This window comes from Brassica napus, chromosome C3 (genome assembly GCF_020379485.1).
Source record: "Brassica napus cultivar Da-Ae chromosome C3, Da-Ae, whole genome shotgun sequence".
Taxonomy (NCBI): Eukaryota; Viridiplantae; Streptophyta; class Magnoliopsida; order Brassicales; family Brassicaceae; genus Brassica; species Brassica napus.
Genome location: NC_063446.1, coordinates 2,345,482 through 2,363,339, shown reverse-complemented (window position 1 = coordinate 2,363,339; position 17,858 = coordinate 2,345,482). Strand labels below are relative to the sequence as shown.

The window sequence follows — 17,858 nt, the reverse complement described above, 5'->3', positions numbered from 1 at the left end:
TTAAACTGGGCCTCTTAAAAAGCCCATTAATAAAATCTTATCCACGAGCCAAGTCCGCCACGTGCGTCTTCCTTTCATATGGCCTCCGCCGTCGTCTCCGCTGCGTTTCGACTCCCGCTCGCTACCCGCCGATTCTCCAACTCGTCGCCGCGGATTAGCTTGCATCATCCCACGATCTGGACTCGTCATCTCCGTCGGATTACAACAGCTTCATCCATGAGCCAACTAACCAGCGAAACCGATGCCTCCCGTACTAACGACGAGAACTCGGCGGAGAAACCAGACGACGTCGTGGTGCAGTACGTTGTGCTTCGACGAGATCTGATCGATTCGTGGCCACTCGGGAGCGTGGTGACTCAGGGATGCCACGCGTCGGTGGCGGCGATATGGTCGTTCAGAGACGATCCGGTAACGCTTCAGTACTGTGATCCGCAGCACATTGACTCTATGCACAAGGTACTTGGCGGTTGTTAATCGAATAACAATGTGAATCAATGGTTGATGATTAAACTCGTTTTTTTATTTAAATCAGGTCACTCTTGAAGTTAAAGGAGAAACTCAGATGATGAATTTGTCAGAGAAGTTGAACTCAGGAGGAATCTCTCATAAGGTGTGGATGGAGCATCCGGAGAATATTCCGACTTGTATCGCTACAAAGCCTTATCCCAAATCTCAAGTCTCTCCTTTCTTCAAGAAGCTCAAGCTTTGCAAGTGATTCTTCTCCTTTTTTATATTTAAAAATCTCATTTATAAAGGGACACTCTTTTGAATGTTAAGTTTTTGCATATAGAGTAAAGAAAAGAAGCAGATGACTAGTTCATATGAAGCATTGATATGTTGATGCTTAACCAAAACAAGAAACAAAATTAACAATGGAAACAATAAAAAAACACTTGACGCAGTTCTTATGTGATATAATAAGGCAGAGATGTATATCACTTAGATGCAGCAGTTTCATAGTCGATAACTGTCTGAAAAGCTCCAGCGAGAGCCAAGACCTTGTTCTTCCTTTTATTCTCTTGCATCTTACTTGCTATTACGTCGTTGTAGGCTGATGGAGATTCCTTCTTTCCTTGCACCACTTCCTTCTTTGTTCCTTCCTCTGCTTGATCCTCTGTTGTTTCTGTTGTTGCTTCTTCAACTTTGCTGTCTTCACTCTCCTCTTCTTTAACTTCTGCGTCTTTCTCTTCCTTGCTTTCTTCGACATTCTCAGCTTCTTTCATATCTGGAGTAACAGCTGTTTCAATATTCTCCTCGTGATTTTCAACTTCTTCCTTGTCTTTATTGTTGTCTTCTTCGGTGTTCTCTGGTTCTTTCTGCTCCTCTGTTTGCTCTTCTGTTGCATTCTCGTTGATCAGCTCTTCTTTCTCTTCTTCTTTGGAGGCATCCACTGGACCGGTCTCTTTCTCTTCACCGGAGTCCTCAGGCTGTACAGCCTCATCTTTAACTTCATCTTTGGAGGCATCCACTGGATCGGTCTCTTTCTCTTCACCAGATTCCTCAAGCTGTGTAACCTGATCTTTATCTTCTTCTTTCGGTTCAGAAACTTGTTCATCAGTCTCAACTTTGACAATCTCCTCCTCATCCTTATGATCAGGCGCAGGAGGAGAAGAAGATTCCGGGGCAATCTCTTTTTTACCCAAAGGTTTTTTTGGAACCTTCTCAGAACCTTCCTTTTTGCTCTTGGAAGAACTACCACCACTCAGACCGCTCTTCTTCACCCCTGGAGATCCTCTCGAAGCCACAGGAGCTGACTTCAGGGTACTGCTTCCTCTGAGACCGCCTCTGCTGCTGCTTCCATGGAATGATGAAGAACGCAGACCAGTGGCAGGCTTCTCTCTTGGAACCACGGGTCTGTCACGTGAGCGTGCAGGAGAGGTGTTGAGGGATTTATTATGGGATGACGAAATTGATGAAGTCAATGAAGAAGGAGGACGATCAAAGGAACGTCTACGAAGAAGCTTGTCTTCGACAGCGCTGTTCTTCTTCAAGAACTTGACCGGGTCTGGTCTGGAGCTGATTGTGGGTTTGAGATAATTGGGCACAGGCTTCTCAGCTGTCTTCTTGTCAGATCCATCTGCGTCTGATGATGGTGCAGGCTTTGGCTTTCTGCCAAGAGATCTTGATCTGGTTAGGTTTGGGTTGTCCGGTCTGGTTTTCGTTGTACCAGAGCTCGTTGCCATTATTCAATAATTGACCAAATGACCTGAGAAAATGTAATATTTCAAAACATTATCAAATAGGTAGCAGCAATGCTTAAGACATTAATTGTTATGAGAAGAAGAAGAAGATATACCTTGAGGTGAAAAGGAGATGAATAAAAGCATTTGAACAAAAGAAGAGACGTGTATATCAAGAAAACTAACCTCCAAAGATTTGTGGTGGAAAATTAGGGTTCTTATTTATTTTTAGAACTCTGTTTTTTTTTGTAAACGGAGCTTAAATCCCGCATAACTTTGGTGGATGGTGATGGTGGAGATCATGAATCGTCCCTTTTATATATTTTTCACGTTAACAAAATAAGACCCAGTTATAACGATTTCGAACGTTTTGGGAAACCGTAGACTTTTGTTTGAGCTGGATAATCTTTTCCACGTAATTGCAATTTAATCAGATGGCCATGCATATCTACATTTATTTATCAGTTTTTTTGTTTCCTAGTGAAAATAGTTTATTTCCTTCAGTTTTACATGCTCAATGGGGAAGTATATTCTTCCTTATTTAGTTTAACAATAATAATTAATTGTATTTATTTGTTTCTTATTAATGACAATATATTTTTTGATACAAAGTAACTAATCATTAATCAATATCCACATATTAAACTGTTTTGATGAAAATCATGACTACGAGTATAATTTATTTACAAGCGTTACATATAATGATTCAGTGAAATATTAAATCACAGATCTATTCATGGCTCCCAAGTCTTAGTCTATAGTATACAAATTACACTAGTGTGATTTATGTTTGTTAATTATGTCTCTCTGTTTCTGACTGTTTCAAACTTCCCATGCAAGAAGAAAAAAAAAAAAAAAAAAACTTCCCATGCATGGGCCTACGATAATGCCCCCACGTCGGTAAGATCAACACTCACAGTCTCGTACTTTTTTGGGTTTTGCTCTTTTTGGGTGTTTAAAATGAAATAGTAGCTTGCATGAAGAGGTAGACGGAAAAAAGAAGAAGAGTAGCTTGCATGAAATGATTAATTATATTGTTGAGGGTTAGGATATTTTGAGCCCTGATCCCAATTAGATTATGTTTGAGAGAATCCTAACCTCATGTTCATCCGTTGCTCTCTCCTAGTGCGAGCAAGAATCGTGTCTCTCTCCTAGTGCGATAAAGAAAATCCCCTTTGCTACAGTACATCCGTTGCAGTGACCACCTTCGCTGAACGACGGCGCCTTCTCCGGCGTCGGTTGCAAGACGCACCCTCTCCATCTCTCCTCCTAATGGGGAAGGGTAAGAAGAAGCCCAAGAAATCTCGCTCTCCGACGAAGAGCCCGAGCTCGTCTCCTCCTTCAAAGAGCCCGAGTTCGTCACCTCCGTCGAGTTCGTCACTTCCGTTGAAAGAAAACCCAGTCGCCGTGGATTCGCCCATGACGACGAACTCAAACCCTGCATCTCCGACAGCTGAAACTCCGGTTGATGCCTCAAAGCCTGCTTCCGATGCCCAGATCGCTGATTTGGTTGCTCAGCAGACTGACTCCGACTCTGATTCCGACTCTGAAATCGGCTCATCTTCAAGCTCCAAAGCTAGTGATGATTCCAAATTGGAAAATCCAAGTGCCCCTGTGATCGCTCCCGTAGCAGATCCGGACACAACAAACGAAGTAGAAAGAAGCACTAAGACCGTGAATTTGATTACTGATCTATTTACTCCTGAGATCGCCTTGGCAGATCCAGAGCTGAACACAGTAGCAGAGCTAGCGAAGGAATCACTAGCCATTCCTCCCCTACTGACTGAGAATACAACAAAAACTACCATACCTATTGGTGAAACACAAACGACTGAAGCGGGTTCTAAGGTACCAGGCCCTCCTCCTAAGGACTCCTATGTCTCTCAGGTTAAAGGCATCAAGCAGCTAAAAAAGACTGGTGAATCTTTCATCCTACCATCTGGAGAAGCTTGTGTGAAGATTCCCAATTCAGTCATTGAAAAGAACAGAAGATCCTGGGATTGCTTTGTCCTCGGTCAATTCTATGTGGATCCACCCTCCCAAGGAACCATCCATAACATTGTTAATGGGATTTGGAGCAAACAATACAGAGATATTGCAGTTTCGAAGATGGAGGGCTTCGCCTACCTATTCCGAATACCTAACGTAGGAACTCGGAACAGAGTAATAAATCAAAGACTGTGGCAGATAGACGGGAAAACAATGTTTGTAGCCAAATGGGAACCGGGTATTGTCCCGGCAAAGCCAGAGTTATCTGCTGCTCCGATATGGTTGGAACTGCGAAAAGTTCCACTCCAGTTCTTTAATGAGGATGGTCTTGAGTGCATTGCGGGCCTGGTCGGAGAGCCAAAGTTTCTGCACCCAACGACCGCAAACAAGACAAACCTGGAGGTAGCAAAGGTCTTCACCATCATTGACCCGAGAAAGCCATTGCCGGAAGCAGTAAATGTACAATTTGACTCCGGTGAGATTAGTCGTGTGCTAGTTTCCAGTCCTTGGATGCCTCCCATATGTAACCACTGCAAAGAGATAGGCCACTTATCGAACAGATGTAAGCTGGCGCCAATTACTTGTGTACCATGTAACTCTTCCTCGCATGGCTCGCATAATTGTCCAAAAGCTAAGATCTCAGAAGGAAAAGGCAGGAAGACAAGAAGAGCGAAACCGAAAGAAAAGCAGTGGGCAATGGTTGACGCGAAACCTCAGGCAAACGCTGAGCAGGAAACAACCTCAAAGCTTGGTACCAAATCGGATTTTGCAACTGGTGAATGCAGTAAGGATCCTCCTCGCCAGAACGCCATCACCAAGCCGCGAGGAACACTTAGTGAGGCTTCGTCTGGTGTTGAACCGGACTCTTCAGATGTGGAATCCTCTGAAGAAGAAGAAGAGGGTGAAATCATGGAACATGAGGATGATTTTCGCGTTGCGAAAAAGAAACTTTTTTCAAAGCTAAAGGGTGAAAGGGGCAAGGGCCTCAAACACGCCTGAGTTATGTCGACACAACTTTTTTGTTGGAACGTTCGCGGTTTTAATAAATATAGTCACCGGAACGGTTTCAAAAAATGGATAAAGGTAAACAAACCTATTTTCGGAGGGTTAATAGAAACCCATGTCAAGCAATCGAAGAGGAAGAAGTTTGTAAATGAGTTACTTCCTGATTGGTGTTTTGAGGATAATTACAGTTTTTCGGATCTTGGTAAGATATGGATTTTATGGCACCCGTCTGTTACTGTCTCAGTGGTCCACAAGTCCCTTCAGATGGTCACTTGTGATGTCACTATTCCGGGTCAGCCACCTTTCTTCGCCTCTATTGTCTATGCGTCTAACTACCATGAAGACAGGAAGGAACTATGGGAATCTATTGTAAACCTGGGAGCTTCTCAACGGATAACGGGAAAACCATGGATTGTTATGGGAGATTTTAATCAAACTTTATCTCCTGAGGAACATTCTCTCTACACATCTGCTAGAGCTGACAAGCGTACAAGGCTGTTAAGGGATTGTCTTCTTGAGGCAGACTTGGCAGACCTAAATTTCAGAGGGAAAACCTTTACCTGGTGGAACAAGAGTAAGACAGCTCCTATTGCGAAGAAGTTAGACAGGGTTTTAGTGAATGATGAATGGAGCAACTTTTTTCCTACAGCTGTGGCTTCTTTCCTCTCTCCGGATTTCTCAGATCATGCCCCGGTTATCGTAGCTCTAAGTATCAATTCTCCGTCTCTCAAGCGTCCTTTCAGGTTTTTTAATTACCTGTTACAGAATACAGAATTTTTGCCAATGATAGCGGAGAGGTGGTTCTCTTTCAATGTAACTGGATCTGCAATGTTAAGAGTCTCCAAAAAATTGAAGCTGCTGAAGAAGCATATCAGGGACTTTAGCAGATTGAACTACTCTGGTATAGAGCTGCGAACTCAGGAAGCGCACCAAGCTATGCTAGAAGCACAAGAAAGTACTCTTGCGAACCCATCTATTGCAAATGCTGAATGGGAACTAGAATGCTCTCGTAAATGGCAACTCCTCTCTAAGGCGGAAGAAGCTTTTCACTTGCAACGATCTTCAGTAACTTGGACTGCATTGGGAGATGCAAATACCACGTACTATCATCGAATAACATCCTCAAGAAGATCAGCGAATCACATTCACTTTCTAATGGATGACTCAGGAGGAAAAATTGAAAACCAAGGCGACATTGAGGATCATTGCGTTGATTATTTTTCTGGTTTGTTGGGTGCACCTGCGAGTACACAACAGTTCGAGCAATCTGACCTGGATCTCCTGTTTGATTTCGCCTGCACAGAAGAGGAGAGATCTGCCTTCTGTAAGGATTTCACGGTACTGGAAATTAAGGACGCTTTTTTCTCACTTCCAAGGAACAAGGCAAGTGGTCCCGATGGATATTCTTCAGAGTTCTTCAAAGCGGCATGGAGCATCATTGGCCCAGAGGTTTCTCAGGCCATCTGGGAATTTTTCTCCTCAGGCTGTCTTCTCAAGCAATGGAATGCGACAACTCTGGTTTTGATACCAAAGATTACAAACGCTTCTTCTACTTCGGATTTTAGGCCGATTTCATGTCTGAATACAGTGTACAAGGTAATTTCGAAGCTGCTAGCGAAGCGCCTACAAGTGATCCTACCTCTTATAATATCTCAGTCTCAATCAGCTTTCATGCCGGGTAGACTCTTGGCTGAGAATGTTCTTCTTGCTACCGACCTAGTACAAGGGTACAACACAGTAAACTCATCTCCTAGTGCTATGTTAAAGGTTGATCTCAGGAAAGCCTTTGATACTATCAAATGGGATTTCATCATAGGCACTCTCAAGGCTCTCTCTATACCGACCAAGTTCATCAGATGGGTTTATCAATGTATTTCTACAGCATCCTTCACCATCTCTGTTAATGGTAGCAGCAGTGGGTACTTTGAAAGCACTAATGGTATTAGGCAAGGAGATCCTATCTCCCCCTATATTTTTGTCCTAGCTATGGAAGCTTTCTCTAGACTGTTACTATCCAGGTATGAATCAGGAATTATAGGTTACCATCCAAGGACATCAGAACTGAAGCTGACTCATTTGATGTTTGCCGATGACGTAATGGTCTTTTTTGATGGAAGTGCAAACTCGCTTCATGGAATCTCAGACAGTCTGGATGATTTTGGAAGCTGGTCTGGTCTGAAGCTGAATAGGAGCAAGACAGAGGTCTACACAACGGGGCTGAACAGCTCTGAATCCCTTGCTATCGCTAGCTTTGGTTTCACCCCGGGTTCACTCCCAATTAGGTATCTTGGTCTTCCTCTCATGAGCCGTAAGCTGCAAATATCTGACTATGATCCCCTGATGCAACAATTAATTAAAAGATTTCAGAGTTGGGCGGTCAAGACCCTATCTTTTGCTGGGCGACTAGTACTTCTAAGCACGGTTATAGCTGGAACTGTAAATTTCTGGATAACTACTTTTATGCTACCAAAAGGTTGCATCAAGAAGATAGACTCGCTCTGCTCCAGATTTTTGTGGTCAGGCAACATTGATCAACTTAAAACAGCGAAGATAGCTTGGAAAACTTGCTGTTTACCTAAAGATGAGGGAGGGTTGGGTCTAAGAAGCTTCTCGGTTCTAAATAGGGTGATGCTTCTCCGCTTTATCTGGTTGCTACACTCAGGAAGCAACTCTCTTTGGGTCAGTTGGCAAAGGCAGTATCGATTATCGGCTAAATCCTTCTGGGCAGTAGATGAAACCACAACAGATTCTTGGACTTGGAAACAATTATTGAAGCTAAGAAGTGAGGCGCTGAACTTCTGCAAAGGTATCCTAAAATCTGGGAATAAACTCAGTTTCTGGTATGATGTATGGACTCCTTTCGGTCAACTAATAAGCTTCATAGGCCCTACGGGACCAAGGGCCTTGCGTGTTCCACTACTAGCTACGGTTTCCGAAGCTTGCAATTCGGAGGGATGGTTAATCGCTCACCCTCGTAGCCAAGAGGCGCTGGACATTCAAATTCACCTAACCACCATTGCTCTGCCTCTTTCTGAGATTGATGATGATGAATATGAATGGATAGTCCCAGGTAGTTCTTCCACGGTTTACTCGTCTGCAGTTACCTGGGATTTTTGGAGGCCTAAATCAGAGAAGAAAGCTTGGGTGGATTGTGTATGGTTCAAGGGTCATGTTCCCAAACTGGCTTTTAATATGTGGATCACTAATGCAGACAGGCTACCTACCCGGGCAAGGCTGGCTTCATGGGGAATCCAAATCTCTACCTCCTGCTGTCTATGCTCCCACTACGTGGAAACAAGAGACCACTTGCTCCTAACCTGTTCTTATAGCAGAGAGGTCTGGAACCTTGTTCTTACCCGGTTGAACCCACCACTGCATGCCTTCCAGGACTGGAATGAGCTACTTTCCTGGATCAGATCGACAACGACACAGAGCCCCATTGTTTTAAAGAAGATAGCAGTACAGTCGACAATCTACAAGCTTTGGAAACAGAGAAACAATGTATATCACAACAGCTGCATTATCGCTCCAACGGTGATTGCGCGTGGGATATACAGAGAAGTGAAGATTATAATTATGGCAAGGAGGGATAGGAAGAAATTTCTTTCTCTGTTGTCAAGTTGGATTATCTAATTTATTAGGTTCATAAACATTGCTCTATCTTGTTTTTCCTTTCTTTTTGCCAAGGTAGAGTAGCACTTAGATTAACTTTTTGTAAATCTGAACATCATTAATATGATATTAGCATTCTTAGCAAAAAAAAGAGAATCCTAACCAAAGAAGCATGTTTGGTTGAAATGGAATCGGTTTGGTTTGATTTGGTACCGCAAGTGTACATGTCGCCCACTCATCCTGTCGTACGTATATAATAATGTTCGTTCGCATGTGATTAAAATAGATAAGAAGACTATGTCTATGGAGTAAGTAGTGTTCCACTTAAATGCATATTATAGCATATAGGGGTGGTTCGAAATGTGCATTTACACATGTATAGTCCCTGATAACTATTTTCAACTAACTTTCATATAGCCCATAAATATGTGTGTTTAAGTTAATTAGTAGTATGTTCATGAACTACTACTCTTTCACAAAAAGAGTCCTCTCATGGCATATGATGTCAACAAATCCCAATTTATTAAACATGAATACATGTTAATTAATTTATCCTTGTTGACCAAAGAAATGTTTATTCGTTTTATCTCTTGATTTCACGCCAAAAAAAGACGATACCGATACGTTTGTTAATATAGCTTTCTCGACGTTACCAAATAATTAATGATAATATAATCTGTTTTCTTTTCGCTGTACTCTACAATTAGCTTTAAGTGATTAATTAGTTTCAAACTCGATTAGTTTCAACAAAAAAAACAAGAGAAATTTAATTAAAATATCATTCCGTCTAGAGTACGTAACGCCGCTAACGACAACGGTGTTGTTTTGGCTCTTCCGTCATATGATGGCGACGCTAGTGTAGATCTCAGCCGTCCATCTTTAGCTTCCAATGAACCAAACCCGAAACCAACGGCCCTGATCTTTCTAACCGCTTTTTCCACGTTTGTTACATCACTTTAAATTAAAACTCTATTTTCTGACAAAAATTAAAACTTTCTAAATTCTAATACTAATTTATATATCGTCTTCTCTCTAGCTCTCCGCGTTTTATTTTGTTAAATTCACAGACGGCGGAGAATCGTTGCCCGGAAAAGGAAAAAAAAGGTAACTCCCGAAGTTTCTCTCTCGCTAAGATGTGAGAAAATAGTTCATATGTTTGTTTCAGATTCTCTCTTTGCGCTTGTAATGTTACTGTTTCTATCTGTGGATTGAATTTTCAGTTTTGGCACAAGTTTTTTTGTTGGTTCAAAGGTCAATTTATAGTTAGATTAGTGTTATTGTTGTGTTAGCTCTGATCGGTAACTTTTGAAAGGGGCAGAGTTTCTCTTTAGTGTTGTATCTATATACGTCTCTCTCTCTCTGTTTTGAGTTTTTGAGGTGGTGTCTGATTGGTGAAACCTTGAATCACGGGGGAATAAAGAGTCATTGTGATTAATGGAAAGTCCGTGTTTTTAGAATGAAGGCCCTTTGTTTTTTGCTCTTGGATGGGATGGGACCATTTAGTCACCTCTCTCTTTTCTCTCTTTCGGTTTCTTTAACTCGTGTTTTTGATCACCTCTCTCTCTTTTCACGATCACAGAATCAGGTTCGTGGCCTGATGTTTATGATTCATCACGTTATAAACACCTGGTGTTTTGCTCTTGAATAAACACCTGGCTTGTTTTTTTATTTGGTGGAAGATTGTTCTTAAAGCTTTGGCATTGTTTGTTAAATTTTTGTTTGGTGTTACTTGAATATTCTATTTGAGCTCACGCTGGATGCACTTTTAATCAGGTATCTCAAAAACAATATTGTTTTTTTTTTTCTCTTGAAGGAAAAGGGTTTCTTTAACTCATGGATAGATGTGCGGGTAAACGATTGGTTGTGCCAGGAAAAGCAAGCGGCCCTGTACTACGTGAGAATATGTACAAGAAAGATGAAAATAATGTCTCTTTCTGCAGACATACTGGTTGTAGTGCAAAGGTAACTCCCCGGATTGGCTTTACGGACAACAACAGGAAAGTTGGTCGGCCTCCGATTTGTTCTTCCTCAAATGGAAAGGAAATTGCTGGGAGTTCATCTCGAACTACTCCGGGTGGATTTGGATACTTAAGAAAGCCAGCCAAAGGTAGGAGACAGCCGTCGTCTAATTTGGAGACAGATTCTTCGGAGACGAGCAGTATTCATGATGATTTAGCTGCAGCTAAGCCCACCCTTCCACGCCTAAAGACTAAAAGAGTCATTCAGTCTCAAAACACTGTTTCTGGAGGAGTGGTAATGACAAAGGCAGGAAGATCAAGTAGAGGAACAAGCACAAGTAGTCATCAGGAATCTGACTTGGACACTGGAGTGGGTCCCTCGGTTTCTTCATCCTCTGGTAGCGACCGCACTGTAAGAGGTGGTCTGAGCAGGAATGGATTGAGGAACGTGAGGTGCAACTCTATGTCTAATGTTCTTCCAACTAGCTCAAGCTCGGCAACAAAAATCAGTGTGAGTAAAAAGAAAAACTCTGATGGAGAGAGCAGCTCCTCTAGCAAAAAAGGCAATAAGAGTAGCGTGTCAGTGCTAAAGGGAATGAATCAAAGCTCTTCTCATGAAAACGGAACCACACTTTCTGATAACAGAAGGAATCGTGTAGTACCAACTATCAGGGATAGTGGTGTTGTTTCAAGTAGTAGATCAGGACGACGTGGAGCTGTTGCATCCCCTGTTACCTCTAGACAAACACCTCACCGTGCAACACCAACCAATTCCAGTTCTTCTCGTTCATCAAATAGTTACAGTAGGCAGAACAGGAGTACCGGCCGGTTACGTAGCTTGATGCCTGGTAGCCCTTCTTTGGTGAACCGGGATGGTTTAAGTCGCTACAACATTAATGGAATTGCTGAGGTAGTTCTCGTCACCTTGTTGTCTGATTTTATTATAAGCTTTGGCATGTTCCTGTGTGTTGTGATAACAATATCTTGAAAATATCTCAGATACTGTTGGCCCTGGAGAGAATTGAACATGATCAAGAGCTTACATATGAGGTAATTACAAGCCAGCTTGGTCTTTTGATGTGAACATGTTTTGTCCGTGTTTCTGACGTTTCTACTTCTTATCCCGCAGCAACTGGCCTCTTTAGAGACGAATCTATTCTTAAGTGATATGATCAGATTCTACGATCAGCATAGCGACATGAGGCTTGACATTGATAACATGTCATATGAGGTCAATCTTGCTCCCTTGGACTACTACTATTCACAATTTTTAGCTCAACAGTCAAAAGTCTGTTAAGACTAATATCATTTTAACACAAAATTTTCAGGAACTACTAGCTTTGGGAGATGAAATGGGTACAGTGAGCACAGCTCTAAGCGAAGAAGCACTCTCTAGAAGCCTAAAGAAAATCATTTATCCGGGGACAGATGAAACTGGTGCCATCTCTCTGAATAAGGATGATGATATCAAGTGCAGTATTTGCCAGGTCTCTCTTTTTATTTACTTTCTACCCCAAACACAAATTAATCCACTAGTTTTCCTAGTATCTTAGCTGATATAAGACAATGTAGTGTAAGGGTTTTAGTGTAAAGAATTAATAGGTTAATGTTGTTATCTATTTATATATATGCTACGCAGGAAGAGTATGTTGATGGAGATGAAGTAGGGACTATGCCATGTGAACATATGTACCATGTGAGCTGTGTGCAACAATGGCTGCGGATGAAGAATTGGTGCCCTATCTGCAAAACCTCTGCGGAGGAGGAGAAGTCGTTGTAGTGATAACACGCCACACTTTGTGAGATGATTCCAAGATGATGCAGATACATTGTTTCTCTTTCGTCTTCACCAAGTGTTTGGCTCTACATCATCTTGTTCTCTCTCTACTTCTCTTCTTTTGTACATAAAACACTTTTTTTTTCTTTTGTCCCAGTTGGGTACAAATAGGCATATAAGATCAGGTGACAATTTCCACTTGTAACAAAGCTCAACTTTTGATTTGTACCTGAAACATTTTGTAGTTTATACTACACTTTCTTTTTCTGTATTCTTCATACAAAATCTTGTTTTTTATTCTTCATTTTAAATAAAAGTACACTTTGAAATTTTTTTTAAAAAAGATTAAACCGATTTTAGGATATTTCGCAAGTATTGCAGACAAAAGATAAGATGACTCAATTTCTAATGAACAAACAAAATTTAACAACAGTTGAGGATTTTTAAGAGTCTTGGATGATCCGAGTTATTTTGCCCATTGCGACTGTTCTTCCTGATGATCTAAGGAACACTCTCCCAAGAGCTCTACTTTCAGAAAATGTCTCCACACAAACTGGATAATGAAGACTCACCTGCAGATTATTACAGCAAAACATTGTCATACAAGGCAGTTTTTGTAATGTTACACACAAAAAAAAAAAGTCAAGTGAGAGATTACAAACCTCAAGCATTGCACTTTGTTTAGCAGTTAGACAACGAGGAGACTTCTTTGTCGGCTCCCCTGTTTTCGGATCAAGCATTGCCACAAGCTTCACAACTGTTGCTGCTTCCTTTGCATGGTGCACATGAAACTCCAACTACAATTGAGATATGATTTTTCAATTGGAAAGGGTCAGAAAACATTATACCAAATGAGAGAGAGAGAGGGCCTTCTTTTATTTACCTGAGAACCGAGCAAGATCGGTGTTGCACCTTCCAAGACGAGCACCATCAACTCCAAATGAGTTGCTACTGAAACTGGATAATCAGGATGGCACAGCACACCTCCTGCCATCACTTGATTTGCATCGATCCCTTGCAAAGCTATTGCTACGTTATCTCCAGCTCTTGCTATGGTGCAACCCTGAGAATCACGCTCCAGAGACCGCACAGTTCCTTGCTCTCCCGATGGCATAACCATTATCTAGCGGAAAGTTTCAGTAACGTAAGCCATTAGTTGAAACAGTCTCATTTGTATCCTTAAACAAGATACTAAAAGGCACATCCATAATCGATTTAAAGCTAATGACAACAAAAGAGAACAGACAAAGTAGTAGTTGTGTACCTTGGATCCTGACCGAACAGCTCCAGCTTCAAGTTTGCCACATGCAGATACCTGCCCATGTGAGTTTGATCTCACAACGTCACATATAGGCATTAGCAGAGGCTTTGAGACGTCTCTACCAGGAGAGTTAACAGAGTCAACGGCATCCAATAAACATGGACCTTGGTACCATGAGGATAGGCGGCTTTCAGAGGGAGCAGAAACCAAATTTTGGTTCTCCATGGCACTTAACGGAATCCACGTCAGAGACGACTCTTTAAACCGACATGATTGCAGAAAAGATCCAACATGCTGCTTAATCAAATCAAACCTCTCCTTGGAATACGCAACAATATCCATTTTGTTGACTGCGACTATGACTTGCTCCACGCCAAAGCCTCTAAGAACACGCGCATGCTCCCTCGTCTGTCCTTTCAAATTATCAAAACCAGCTTCAAAAGCACCGATGGATGCATCCACGACGAGAATCGCCGCATCTGCTTGCGTTGCTCCTGCTATCATGTTGGGAACAAAGTCTTTGTGTCCAGGAGAGTCTAGCAAAACAACATGGTGTCGTTTGGTGTTGAAGTAAGCAACCGCCACTGTCATTGTGATCCCTCTTTCCCTCTCTTCAGCACTCTCGTCCAATGCCCAGGCATATGCAAAGGACCCCTTGCCCTGCAGCTTTGCTTCTTTCTCAAACTTGTGCATTTGCTTTTGAGAGATTCTTCCTAGTAGATGCAGTAGTCTACCTGAAAGCGTTGATTTGCCTGAATCAACATGTCCAACCTACAATCAGATTGCAAATAATCAGTAATCCGCATTAGAGAAAGAAAAAAATCAGTATAATAGTCCAAGAAACTCACGATGGCGAGATTAAGTTGAGTTAGTATATCTGATTCTTTATCAAGAAGCATCCACTCCTCTGGCTTATGGTTTGATTTTGATCTTGCGCTTCTACTTTTAATATCTCTGGAGGTTTCTGCTTCCCCAGTCAAAGACATCTTGTTCATAGTACTAGTAAGACTCTCTGACGCCTCCATATTTTTTGAGGAAGAAGTTGTCTCATGAGACGAATCTGCTTTTGCTTTTGGCACACTTTTGCTAGATTTTACGCCGCCAATATGAGCGTGTCTGCCTTGGGAGCTAGTTTCTGATCTATCTCTTTCTTTCTTTAGAGGGTTATGTACTGACGTATCTTGCCTCTCTTTCTGCTTCATGCTTGCTGTTAAGAGTTAAAATCCACCAATGGAAAAATCAACTAGACGAAAACAGAAATTCCAAAGTAGAACACTCCCAAAGAGAAGTCTAAAATATTGAATGATTGTCACAGTCGATATTCATCCCAATTTATAAGAAAAGATAAACACCAAATCCAACAAGGAATTATGTAGAAACAGAATCCTACTGAAATAAGGAAAAATAAAAAAAAAAAGGAAAATCCTTATTAGACTGGAACTATAACTTCAGTTATCACTAGCATCACCTGAGATTCTCAAAATAAATCATATTTCTAGCGAGGAAAAAAACAATAAGAAGAATTTGGATACCATTGACTCTACCATCAATTGCACAGACACACATATATTCTATAACAAACACCTAGAGATAGCCAAAATCACTACTTTTATCAAACATATAACAATATCTCAACCAAGTGACCTCAGAAAACAAACTCACTGTAGTAAGACCATCTCCAATGGCTTACTCTATTTTTTACTCTAAAATAGAGTAACTCTATAATAGAGTTTGAGTTTGCTCCAATGGTACTCTATTTTAGAGTAGAAAATAGAGTGATGAACAAAAAAAAACAAATTACTCTATATTTGGAGTAAACCTATTTTTTACTCTATTATAGAGTAAAAAATAGAGTACCATTGGAGCATTTTTTACTCTAAAATCTATTTTAGAATGAAAAATATAATGGGGTTGGAGATGCTCTAACAACAACTAGCTTCTCTGACTAATACAAACAACAAAGTGTTCACTAAAATAGATTTGAGGATAGAGGAGACAGTACCTGTATTGTTGTTAATGATAGTTTGGTTTCCGCCAGCCACTGTATCATGACGAATAGCACCGCAAATATCACACACATTCATACTCTCATCATTGTCATATGTACAGATTCCACATCTCCAAACCCCTTGCTGAGCAATTTCTACTTCCTTCTGTTCAGCTTCTTCTGCAGAGTTCATACAAAAGAGATCAATTAAGCCACAACAACAACAGACTCACAAGATGGGAATGCGGAAGATGTTTACCATGTTCATCATCATCATCATAGTCATAGTCATAATCATCGTCGAAACCATCATCATAATCATCGAAATTGGAGAATCCTTTACGAGGCATCGTTTTGTTTCTAAGCTCCTTCCAGCTTCTCCGCCTGCGAATTGATTATTACAGGCGATGGAGCCGAAGAGGAAGGATCCGGATCAAGGTTTGGGTCCGGATTCGGGATCCGGTTGGATAGTTTAATTAATTTGGGCGTTTAATGGGCCTGTATGCTCTGGACCAACAACTTATTGTTTTCGAGAGATGTTTTGATATTGATCTGAGGATAACATGGAAATATTTTTTCTTTAACATTAACCCATTTGTTTTTTTTGGCTAAGAACCTATTAGTTTTGGACAAAACAAAATGCCATATATAGCGCCTTTTTTTTTATCAAATGCCATATCTATCTTATTAAAAGAGAAACAAAACAAAACAATGTAAGTATGTAACTTAAGGCCAAATAATATGTTGTTAAGCGATGGGCTTGAAACCCTTGGTATCATGCAGGAGGTTTCAAATCTCGTGTGGACTAGTCGAGTGTCCAACGCATAGTACAATCGTCTTTAAGCTTGAAGTTCTCAAAATAGCCATCTCCTTTATGGCTCTCTTTTCAATTAGAAAGCTTAAGAGGATTACTACGCAGAGGAATGCTTTTGCTGCCGATTTCAAGGAGCTTTAGAGGATATCGTTTTGTATAGGTGGAAGTTATGGACATGGAAGACGAGTGAGGAAGCGAGCTAATGTTACCATTGACCATTAGTCAACAATTAGCTTTTCTGACTAATATAAACAACAAAGTCTCATTACTATAGTTTGGAAGATAGAAAGATAGTACATATACTCTTTTTAATAATTTGATTTCCACTAGCCACTGAATGACGAATAACACCGCAAATATCACACACATGCATACCCTCATCATTGTCATATGCACAGCTTGAACATCGCCATTACCCGAATATTTCCGTGCGTAGCACGGGAGATAACACTAGTTATATTCTAATTTGATATTTTGGCTTGTGTGTCATGTGTGACAAATAAGATTATGATTTGTTTTGTTTTGGTCACATACTTACATTAAGGCCAAAACAATCAGAACCTTAAGTTAATTCTAATTTATATACTTAATTATGATTTGTGATAACGGTTGCCGATTCTAATGGTTGTAACTTGAAATTACTGGTCACAGTTAATTAATTATCCCTGAGTTTCATAGAACAGAAGCATCGTTTACACAATTTCGACTACATCCTTTACACTTTGACCAAAACTTACTGAACTATGAATTCAAGTCTTCATCATTTAATTTTTTTTTTACTTCAACAAACAATTCATACTTGCTTACGCTTTACATACGATCATTCCTACATTCTTATACTAACTTTCCTACTAACTATAATTATGACATCTATCATCGCTACAGTCATCTAATACTAGCTCACTCTTAACAACTCCATAAGACAACTCTTGGACTTTTAATTTAGTGAACAAACTAACCAACTAAAAACTTGACTAGTTTCTTGTTACGGTTTGATATAAATTTAACTTCAGAGTTTGACTTGGTGCTGACTTGTATTTTCTTCTTCCACTTACGATTCTCTTCTTCTTCTTGCTTATTATTGTTCTTCTTCTCACTGTCTTTCAGTATTTCATTCGCAGGTTTGACTCAAGGAGTCATTTCTCAACAAGAGGTGCTATAGGCTTCATCACCTTGTGGTTGTGGGTTCTCTTCTCTTGCATTGTCCACAATGGCTCGGACACACCCGAACAACAACAACGCCTATGAGAATTCCTGAGAGCCATTTTGTACCAA

General features: G+C 40.8%; 4 protein-coding genes across 6 annotated transcripts; 2 read left to right on the top strand and 2 right to left on the bottom strand.

Moving 5' to 3' along the window:
- The first annotated feature begins 12 nt into the window (after nucleotides 1-12).
- LOC106384886 (putative peptidyl-tRNA hydrolase PTRHD1) lies at nucleotides 13-826 on the top strand. The gene is made up of 2 exons (XM_013824803.3): nucleotides 13-456; nucleotides 533-826. The coding sequence occupies exons 1-2, from the start codon at nucleotides 79-81 to the stop codon at nucleotides 713-715; spliced, it is 561 nt and encodes a 186-aa protein (XP_013680257.1). The 5' UTR covers nucleotides 13-78; the 3' UTR covers nucleotides 716-826.
- Nucleotides 764-3,014, bottom strand: LOC106383349 (nucleolin-like). The gene is made up of 2 exons (XM_048751890.1): nucleotides 2,297-3,014; nucleotides 764-2,206 (listed from the first exon to the last, which is right to left on the bottom strand). Exon 2 carries the CDS (start codon nucleotides 2,181-2,183, stop codon nucleotides 936-938), a length of 1,248 nt encoding a protein of 415 aa, XP_048607847.1. The 5' UTR covers nucleotides 2,184-2,206; nucleotides 2,297-3,014; the 3' UTR covers nucleotides 764-935.
- A 6,740-nt stretch (nucleotides 3,015-9,754) lies between these two features.
- On the top strand, nucleotides 9,755-12,818 carry LOC106384887 (E3 ubiquitin-protein ligase MBR2). 3 transcript variants are annotated; one of them, XM_013824805.3, is made up of 6 exons: nucleotides 9,755-9,890; nucleotides 10,600-11,654; nucleotides 11,744-11,794; nucleotides 11,874-11,975; nucleotides 12,073-12,231; nucleotides 12,384-12,818. In XM_013824805.3, exons 2-6 carry the CDS (start codon nucleotides 10,620-10,622, stop codon nucleotides 12,522-12,524), a joined length of 1,488 nt encoding a protein of 495 aa, XP_013680259.1. In that variant the 5' UTR covers nucleotides 9,755-9,890; nucleotides 10,600-10,619; the 3' UTR covers nucleotides 12,525-12,818. The 3 variants fall into 3 exon arrangements, with proteins under 3 accessions (XP_013680259.1, XP_048607846.1, XP_022554302.1); XM_048751889.1 differs by having other exon boundaries at nucleotides 9,782-9,889; nucleotides 10,597-11,654; XM_022698581.2 differs by lacking the exon at nucleotides 9,755-9,890 and adding an exon at nucleotides 9,933-10,559 and having other exon boundaries at nucleotides 10,657-11,654.
- A 12-nt stretch (nucleotides 12,819-12,830) lies between these two features.
- LOC106384889 (HBS1-like protein) lies at nucleotides 12,831-16,274 on the bottom strand. Its single transcript, XM_048751888.1, has 7 exons — nucleotides 16,029-16,274; nucleotides 15,785-15,949; nucleotides 14,631-14,989; nucleotides 13,786-14,553; nucleotides 13,405-13,644; nucleotides 13,184-13,318; nucleotides 12,831-13,093 (listed from the first exon to the last, which is right to left on the bottom strand). Exons 1-7 carry the CDS (start codon nucleotides 16,117-16,119, stop codon nucleotides 12,965-12,967), a joined length of 1,887 nt encoding a protein of 628 aa, XP_048607845.1. The 5' UTR covers nucleotides 16,120-16,274; the 3' UTR covers nucleotides 12,831-12,964.
- Nucleotides 16,275-17,858: the final 1,584 nt, after the last annotated feature.